Here is an 8,966-nt window from a genome sequence, read left to right on the forward strand (position 1 = left end):
CATGGGGGAGGCCCCAGAGGTCCAGACAGCTCCATCGCTCTGAGGAGGGGAACCCAGAGCCTCTCTGAAGAACAAGTTTTGGAACTTGTATGTCCCCAGGATGCCCCAAGTTTCCGGGGCTCTGCACCCCAGTCCCATGGAGCCTGAGGTGGTTTCAGAGTTGCCGAGCGTTCAGCCTGGGTCACCCCCAGAGCAGGGGCTGGCCTGCCTCCAATGGGCAGCAGAAAGGGGCCTCGGGGACAGCCAGCCACATTGTGATCACCTCTTGACCTTCCATGCTGGACGTGAGGTCCCCTTAGCGAAGATGCGCCACTCGCTGGGCACAGGCGGTGTTCTGTGGACACTGAGAGAGAGAAGGGCACATTTCCACCCATGCAGAGCCCTGTGGTGGACGCCCCAGGTGTGACAAGTGACATGCTGTTGAAGCACAGAGCGGAGTGGTCAGGGCTGGGTCCCAGGGGACCCGGCATCAAAGCTGAGGACGAGGAGGCCAGCAGGGCAGCAGAGTGGGGTTTGGGCTCAATCCTGGGGGCCAGGCATGAGCTGACTCGCGTCGGTAACGTCCCTTCTGCTTTGGGGGGGGGCAAAGCTGGAACTCAGGAGATGGGGCGGGGCCAGAGGCAGCACCCAAGGGCAAGATAGGTAACCCGGCTGAGAAGTGGCAGGACCAGCGGACACAGTGGAGGAGGGTGAAGAGAGGCAGTGCCCATATTGACTGAGTGATGGCTGGGCTGGGTGGTTGCCTCTGAGGGGACCCAGGGCTCAGGGAAAAGGAGGACAGCTCAGCCCTCAGAGAGTTGCATTTGATGAGTCGAGGATGGCCATGTTTAAGTGGCTAAAAAAATTAAAATTCACACCCACTAGCTATTACCAAGACATAAAAAATACTGGGAAATGACAAGTGCTCGTGAGGGCATGGAGAAACTGGAACCCTTGTTCACTGTGGGTGGACACATAAAACGGTGCAGCCACCGAGGACCACAGTTTGGCGGGCCCTTCAGAAACCTAAACATGGAATCGCCGTGTGGTCCAGCAATTCCACTTCTGGGGGTGCCCCCCCCAAAAGAATTAAAAGTGGGGACCCGAATAGCTACTTGCACACCCGTGTTCACAGCAGCATCATTCACAGCAGATGAAGGGGGAAGCCACCCGAGTGTCCATCAGTGATGAACAGGCGAAATGTGGTCCCACCACACAGTGGAGTAGAACGTGGCCTTGACGGGGAGTGAAGCGCTGGCCCGGCGGCAGCAGGATGAGCCCTGGGGACGTGTACTCAGGGAGATAAGCCAGACGCAGGAGGACACTCACAGGAGGCCCCTGGAGGAGTCACTGGAGTCACTCATAGGGGGACGTGTACTCAGGGAGATAAGCCAGACGCAGGAGGACACTCACAGGAGGCCCCTGGAGGAGTCACTGGAGTCACTCATAGGGGGGCGTGTACTCAGGGAGATAAGCCAGACGCAGGAGGACACTCACAGGAGGCCCCTGGAGGAGTCACTCAGAGACAGACAGCAGGATGGTGGGGACCAGGGGCAGGGGGAGGGGCAAAGTTTGCTGGCCCCTGCCCTAGAGATCAGGGGTGGAGACTCAACAGTGGGCAGAGCCTCGAGCGGGTGGGCCAGCTCAGGGCGGTGCCAGGGGAGGGCAGGGCCTTGACAAGGCAGCTGGCTTATAATTTAAACTTTCCCAGCAGCTTTACTGGGACATGATCTCCACACCACACCGTCTGTCCATTTCCATCAAGTGGCTTTCAGGACGTTCACAGAGCTGTGCAGCCTTCACCACAGTCAACTTCACAGACTTTTCATCATCTCAAAAAGAAACCTTGAATCCTTTGGGTTCTGCTGTCTCAATCCGAGAGCCCAGCTGTGAAGGAGTGTAGGATGGGGACCATGTGGGGAGCCAGACCCGGCCCGCCAGCCGGCCACGGTCCCCCCAGCTGGCCCCCAGCTGAACGCAGCAGCCCCAGTGAGCCGGATCAAACCAGCAGAGACCCCACCCACCGACCCACAGACGCCTGAGAAATAAGCCATCGTTCAAGACACTGGAACCCAGGTACTCTGCTCCGAGGCAATTGATAACTGAGGGTGTCCAGGACTTGGAGGTCCAGCAGAAGTCCAGGCAGGGTCCTGTTGGCAGGACTCCGGGATTTTTCCTGGCACCCCTGGCACGGCCAGGGTAAGGAGGATAGGCAAATCCATATCTGGCGGGGGTTTGCCAAATAACCCTCCAAGAAGGAGGCGGGGGCGGGCTCTGACCACAGAGAGGATGCAGAGGTGTGCCAGGTCTTCCGCCCTGGGTGGGGAAGGAGGCGGGGCCGCCTGGACTCAGCCAGGGGCTGGATTCCTACCTGGATTGCTCCACTGGCCAGAGGTGTGACTGTGGACACATTCCATGTCCTTTCTGAGCCAGCTTCCTCCTAAGACAAATGGGGCCCCACACCCACCTGGCTCCAGGAGGGTGCTGGCCTCCGGGTCACTTCCCAAAGCAGGAAAGCCCAGCAGACTTGCTGGGAGAATCCTGCCGGTAACAGGAGCCAGTGGGCACCATGAGGCGTGCAGTAAATATCGTCGTGTGCCCTGTGGACTCCTTGGGGCGGGGCTGTGGGCCTCCCCCCACCCAGAACAGGAAGTTGGCTCCAGGCATCTGGGTCCGCCCCTCTCCCCGCCATTCCCAGAGGTCCTGGCCCAGGAGAGTCCCGTCACCTTTCGGGAAAAACCTGCTGGGTATGGCCTCCTGAGGGCACAACCACTTGGCTGGCCTCCCCAGGCCGCGAGGTAGGACAAAACTCTCCCATTAACAAGCTATCAAAGTCCCTGTCCCCTCAGACCCCGAAATGTACCCCCATGGGCCAGGGAGAAACTCTTGACGCCCCAGCGCCCCTGGGACCCCGCAACCTTCCCTAACCTGTCAGTCTCACTGCGGGGGCAGGGGTGGTGGTGGGCGGCTGGGGCTGGAGGGATGGCTCTGAGGAAGAAGTGCCATGGAAGCGGACAGGCACCGACGCGTGAGCGGGAGGGACCGGGACCAGGAAGCGAGGAAGATTTGGGGGGAATCTGGAAAACTGAGGAAGCCGCGGGGGGGGGAGGGGCAGGGCAGGGGGGAGGGGCAGGGCAGAGGGGAGGGGAAGGCTGACCGCTGTCGGGGTCTGAAGCGGTCGGTCGGTGCAAACCTCCAGGGCCTCTGCTTCAAGGCTCCCCAAGGCCCCTGGCGCACAGACACCGCAGGCAGAGTGTGCGTGGGGGGATGGGGGAGAGCGCCCCAGGAAGCTGATCCCCCCAAACGTGCCCCGTCTCCATCATTTCTCAAGTCCTGCCCTGTCCGGAGGGGCTCCGTCGCCCTCTCGCAAGCCCCGTGGAGTAATAAACAGGTGGACGCCCGGCCAGGAACAGGTGTGCGTGGGAGTGCGCGCCCACCCTGCTCGCCGGGACGGGGCCAGCGAGGGCAGAGCTTTGTTACAGACGCTCCTGAGAGCCACGCGCCGGGCGTGCACGCTTCCTCCCGGGGGCCGGGCGGGAGGCCGCGCCCGCTGTGATTGGCAGAACGGGCTGCCCGCCATTGGCTGCGACCCCGGCCGCCTCCACGCCCCTCGGCCGCAGGGGGCGGGGCGCGGGGGGGCCGGCGGCTCGGCGCGTGCTGCCCCCGGGGGTCTCACGCGCCTCCCAGACCGCAGCGCCATGGCTCTGGACACGCCCTAACGCCAAAGGCGCGGGCTGCGCGTGTGGACTGCTGCCGGCTCCCGGGACTTGCGGGCTGCGCCCGGGGCTGGGGTGGGGTACAAGACAGTTGCACCTAGGACCTGTGGGCGTGCTCGGGCGGCGGGGCCGGCGGGACCTGCGGACAGCAGCTTGAGGGGTGCGCACACGGGATCTGCGTACTGCATCTTGGGGGGCGCACTGGGCACCTGCGGGCTGTGGTGGGGGACGAAGGGGTCGTGATCAAGGCTTGGTCTTCGCAGGCTGTGTGCGCCAGGGGGAGCGTGAAGCGTGGCGGGAGGGCGAGGCAAGGGAAGGAGGGCGTGAGAAAGGAGGCGGCGGCGGCGCAGAGGAGGGTTATCTATACATTTAAAAACGAGCCGCCTGCGCTGAGCGGGGAAAACCTGGGGAGCGTCCGACAGCACGCGCGGGTCACGAGCGCCCCACGCTTCCCGGGGCGCACTGCCCGCCACCTCTCGGCTTCTGTGCCTCTCTGTCCACAGGCCCCAGACGACCTGGGACCACGAACCCTAGGGATTCGCTGGGCGGCGCAGTGCCAGAGCGTCGTAGAGGCTTGAACGTCGTTCCTACGCCCCAGGTTCCTCGCCCCGCAACTTTCTGCGGCGCACGGGGACTCGGAGGAAGCGCCGGGCGAGTGGATGCGGGCGCGATGGACAGCGGCGCGCTGCCCCGGACCGCGCCCCCAGCGCCTGGCGTCTCGGGCTGCTGTCCCGCTCGGCGGCGACCAGACTCCCCAGAGCTGCTGCGCTGCAGCCGGCGGCGGCGGCCAGGCGCGATAGAGACCGGGAGTGGCGCGGCGGCCGTGGCGCGGCGCAACGAGCGCGAGCGCAACCGCGTGAAGCTGGTGAACTTGGGGTTCCAGGCGCTGCGGCAGCACGTGCCTCACGGAGGCACCAGCAAGAAGCTGAGCAAAGTGGAGACGCTGCGCTCGGCTGTGGAGTACATCCGCGCGCTGCAGCGCCTGCTGGCCGAGCACGATGCTGTGCGCGCCGCGCTGGCGGAGGGGCTGCTGGCGCCAGCCGCGCGCCACCCCCTGCCCCGCGGGCCCGCCGGAACCCCCGCCGCTGCCACCTCGTCTTCCTGCGCCTCGTCGTCTCCTGGCCGCGGGCGCAGCTCGGAGCCCGGATCCCCGCGCTCCGCCTACTCATCGGACGACAGCAGCTGTGAGGGCGCTCTGAGCCCTGCGGAGCGCGAGCTGCTCGACTTCTCCAGCTGGTTAGGGGGCTACTGAGCGCTCCGCCTCGCGAGGTAAGCACCTACGGCGGGGAGGCTGGAGGGTCGGAGGCAGGGCGGCCCGGCGCGGTGGAACGGACGGTCCCGCAACTCGCTCCAGCGGAACCCAGTGCCAGGCCTCGGCGATGGCCTCGATTTCGCTCACTTTTCATTTCCCCCAAAACTTTTCAAGCCTGTGCACGACCAGCGTTTGTTTGTCCGGGATTGCAAAACTTCCCCTCGCTGCTCCGGCGCCTAAGGGGGAGCGGGGAGATGGAGGGGGGCGGCCCTCGGGCGGGTGAGGCCCCAAGTGCGTGCGGATCCCCGGGCAGATTAGGGCGCTTGGAGGCGGAGTAACTTTGCATTGCAAATCGCGCGCCCGGCCCGGTGGCAGAAATGAGTCGGCGGGTGAGGAGACCTGACTCACTGCGGCCCAGAGCGCCGCCCCGCCCCGAGTCCTGGCTCGGGCCGCACACCAAAGCCGAGGCACCCACGGACCCGAGCTCCAAAATCAACCGAGCAAACGAAACTGCCGACTCCGCTTGTGGGAGGTGGAGAGCAGGGCCGGGCTCGGCGGGGTCTCCAGGGCTGGGTCCCGCACTAACACCAGTGCCTGTCATTCCTTCCCTCTCAGCGGCCCTACTGGGAGCCAGCGCATTGGACTGGTCCACGGCTCGGTCCCCGCCATCCCCGCGGGCCGAGCCACTGCCGAGCCGGGGATCCCGCCTGCGCATTCTGGCCGTCCAGCCCGACCAAGGACTAGTGTGGAAGCCGGTCTTCCTGATCTCATCCGGGTGGCAGCTTCCTTGGACCCCAGCCACCCTGCCCTGCCCCCAGAGGCCTTCCACCGGAGTGGGGATGCGCAGCAACACTCGGAGGTTTGAAGGGGAGAGAATTTTGTGAGGACACAGATAATCTGTTTTTACCCGTACACTTGAACTGCCTAGGGACATTGGCAATATGAAGAATTATTTTTGTACAAAGAATCCTTAGATTTGGAACACAATAAAGCTTGTCTACCCCCGCCCCACTCCCTCGTCCTGGAATTCTTGAACCTGGGCACGCTGCAGCCCTAGTGGGGGTGGGGGTCCCAGGGGGGTGTCCTCGGTGGGTGTCCTCTTGCAGCAAGGCCTGCTGGGGAGAGACCTGTGTCAGAAAACCTGTTTTAGGGAAGGTGGATTGTATAAATAAATCCGTGCTGTGTACCAGTGGTGTTGGGGTGTCCTCTCCATACCCCAAGGTCCCCTATTTCCCAGGTGAGGGCTGGCGCAGGTTGAGGGGTGGCAGCTTAAGACTCAGCAGGCCTGGCCTCTGTGGTCACTTCTCCCTGGACTCCGCTCCTTCCTCTGTAGGGTAGGCTGGGAGGTGTGAGGTCTGGGAGTCTGACCCGGAGGCTGCTGTGCCAAAGCAATTCATAGGCACTGTGGGGCTAGGAGCTTCCGGCTGGTGGCAGCAGGCAGGTGGGTAGTCCAGACAGGACTGGGAAGCTGAGATCCGGAGGCTGCTGACTGGCACAGGGGTCTGGGGCAAGTGCCGGGTTTAGGGCTGGACCAGAGGTGGTCTGACTTGTGGGCACCAGCCAACCTCTGTCTCCAGGTCCGTGCTGCTGGGTTCAGATCTCCAGTGCCCAGCCGGTGACCATGGGCAAGTAGCTCAACTTGCAAATGGAGGTGAAGGCAGAGCCACCCTACAGGGCCGTGGGAGGACTTAAGGAGAGGTGCCTGGCAGTGTTCAGCGCCTGGTACTCAGCTGTCAGTGGCTGGGCCTATGGCTCCCGGGCCACGTGTGCTGGGCCCTGCCTGCTTCTGTTTGCTGGTGGGGGCTGTGAGAGCCTCCCCTGAGAGGAACAAGTAAGCCCCCCCAGGCTCCCCGAGCCCAGAGGGCCTGCAGGTGATTACTCAGCTCTACCTTTGACCGGGATCTCGGCAGCTTTGAAGTTTCACTGTGCCCAAAGCTCTTTTATTGCGGTGGTGGGGGTGGGGCTGATGGGGATCCCCCAAGCTGCTTTAGGGTGCTGAAGGCACCCCTTCCTCCAGCAGGGAGTGGTTGGGTCAAAGCCGTTGGAACCCTGGGCGGGGGGAGCGGCTGGCGTTGGCAGAGAGTAGATGGCTCCTGGGTAACCATGGCAACAGGGTCGGTGGGTCTGATGCAGCTTCGGCTTAGCAGGGCTCAGCCGAGAAGCTGTGGCTTGGGGCTGCAGGGCCACGTGAGCTGGCCTCGTCCAAGGCACTGAAGGAGGCACGAGACATGGCCACCCAGCATGGGCCACCCCACAGCCCTCGCCCAGGGTTCCACACCCTGTTAGCAACCCTCCCGCGTCACCGGATCTGGGCTCTCCCGGGACTCCTTACCTTGACCCCAGGGCACTAGGACGTGGAGTGGTGGTGGGCAGGATGGGACCACACGTGGGTTTGGGGAGGTGGGGGAACACGGGGGAGGCGGGCTGAGGGGCTGGGGCCGGCGTGTGGTTGGCGAAACTGCCAAGGATGACAGCCACCATTCTTGTTTTCCTGTTTTTAATCATGGAAAAATTTAAATGTAGGCAAAAGTTCTAGAATTTATATTGGACATCTCTGTACCAGGACCTGTCAGGCACTTGGGATGCATCAGTGCCCAAGGGAAACTCTGCTCATGGAGCCCACATTCTAGCCAGGCACACAGCCTCTGACCCCCAAGCAGCACCACTGAGTCAGGCATAGGGCATCCCATCCAGTCAACGATGGGCCTGCTGGACCCTGGAGAAGCTTCCCAGAAGCTCCCATCACCGGGTGTCAAAAACTGCTAACACAGGGCTCCGGCCCACCCCACCCCGCTGTCCCCACATGGCTCTGAAGCAGGTCTCAGGCATCATACAGTTTCACCTGGAAATTCTCCGTGTGTGCCTCCGAGGGAAGCCCCCATACCCTGCTCCCCGCAAATGAACAATAGCTCCATCGTTTGCTCAGACTCCCAGCCGGTGGCGCAGCACTCTGGTTGCCTCTGCTTTTTACAGTCGGTTTTATAGAAGGAGGACCCAGACCCACACCTGGAATTTGCCTCATGGGTCCATGAAGCCTCTCGTGAGCACCCCTTTCCCAAGCCTTTACGGAGGAAACAGCTCATTCTTGGTGCGGCGTGGCTGATGGCTCCACTCTGCATGTTCCTTACTGAATGTCTATCCCTGTATCTTCTGTAATTGGGGGTGGGGGTGGGGGCGGGGGTCAGAAGCAGTGTGATTGGATTCTGGTTTGGTTTTTGGTTCCTGCACTTCAGAGGCGGTGCTGTGTCCATGCGCTGCGGCCCTGTGAGGACACACGTGTGGTGACCGGATCACTGTCTGCACAGGGACAAGCAAGGGCTGTGGCTGGTGATCAGGCAGGACGACAGGTGTGCCACCCTCGTTAGGAGTCTCCGCCAGCTATCATTTCCCGAGCGCCATCCTGCCCGTTTGCAGAATGGGAAGCGGCGGGTCTGGAAGGGCAGGCACCTGGGTTATAGAGCTTGAGGTAGGGGTTCTTGGGATTCGAAGCTGGCATGGCTTCATTCCCAAGTCCCTGCAGTACCCACGTCCCAGGAGGGCGGGCTGCCTGCGGGCTGTCCTGGGGAGGACACCTCGGCAGCCCAGTGTTCCGATCCGCACCCACATCTGCACAGTACCCCACCCCAGCCCTCGGCTCTGCTGTGCAGGCAGCTGGTCTCCCCTAGGACCTGTGGTCCAGCCCTGGAAGCCAATTCCAGACAGAAGGTGACCAGGGGCTGGGTGATCGAGTTAGGCTGGGGACCCCTGGGGACCCCAGTCTGTGGAGTGCGGGGGGCGGGAATGTTGACTTTGGCCTTGGGCTGAAGCTGGATGGGCCGGAGAAATCTACAAGGACTGTGGATCAGGCAGGGCTGGGGTGGGTGGGAGGGGGTGGCACAGTCCGGGCGACCAGAGCCTGGCTGTGCGGGACTTTGCTACTGGGTCAGTACATCATCTTGTGTATTCGTGACAGCAGGCGCCCCACAGAGATCTGCTTTGTAGTCCCCGTGTGTCTCTGTGGCTGAAACTCACCCAATCAG

General features: G+C 63.0%; 1 protein-coding gene across 3 annotated transcripts; it reads left to right on the plus strand.

The window, feature by feature from the left end:
• Nucleotides 1-1,551: 1,551 nt before the first annotated feature.
• Nucleotides 1,552-5,958, plus strand: ASCL2 (achaete-scute family bHLH transcription factor 2). Of its 3 annotated transcripts, none has more exons than XM_032490151.1 (3): nt 1,552-2,055; nt 4,199-4,964; nt 5,563-5,958. In XM_032490151.1, the coding sequence occupies exon 2, from the start codon at nt 4,366-4,368 to the stop codon at nt 4,945-4,947; it is 582 nt and encodes a 193-aa protein (XP_032346042.1). In that variant the 5' UTR covers nt 1,552-2,055; nt 4,199-4,365; the 3' UTR covers nt 4,948-4,964; nt 5,563-5,958. The 3 variants fall into 3 exon arrangements, with proteins under 3 accessions (XP_032346042.1, XP_032346041.1, XP_032346040.1); XM_032490150.1 differs by lacking the exon at nt 1,552-2,055 and adding an exon at nt 2,170-2,777; XM_032490149.1 differs by lacking the exon at nt 1,552-2,055 and adding an exon at nt 3,142-3,855.
• The last annotated feature ends 3,008 nt before the right edge of the window (nt 5,959-8,966 follow it).

Source organism: Camelus ferus, chromosome 10, assembly GCF_009834535.1.
Source record: "Camelus ferus isolate YT-003-E chromosome 10, BCGSAC_Cfer_1.0, whole genome shotgun sequence".
Taxonomy (NCBI): Eukaryota; Metazoa; Chordata; class Mammalia; order Artiodactyla; family Camelidae; genus Camelus; species Camelus ferus.

Coding starts and splice junctions, on each gene's coding strand:
- ASCL2 (XM_032490151.1), top strand. CDS start 4,366: ATGGACAGCGGCGCGCTGCCCCGGACCGCGCCCCCAGCGCCTGGCGTC.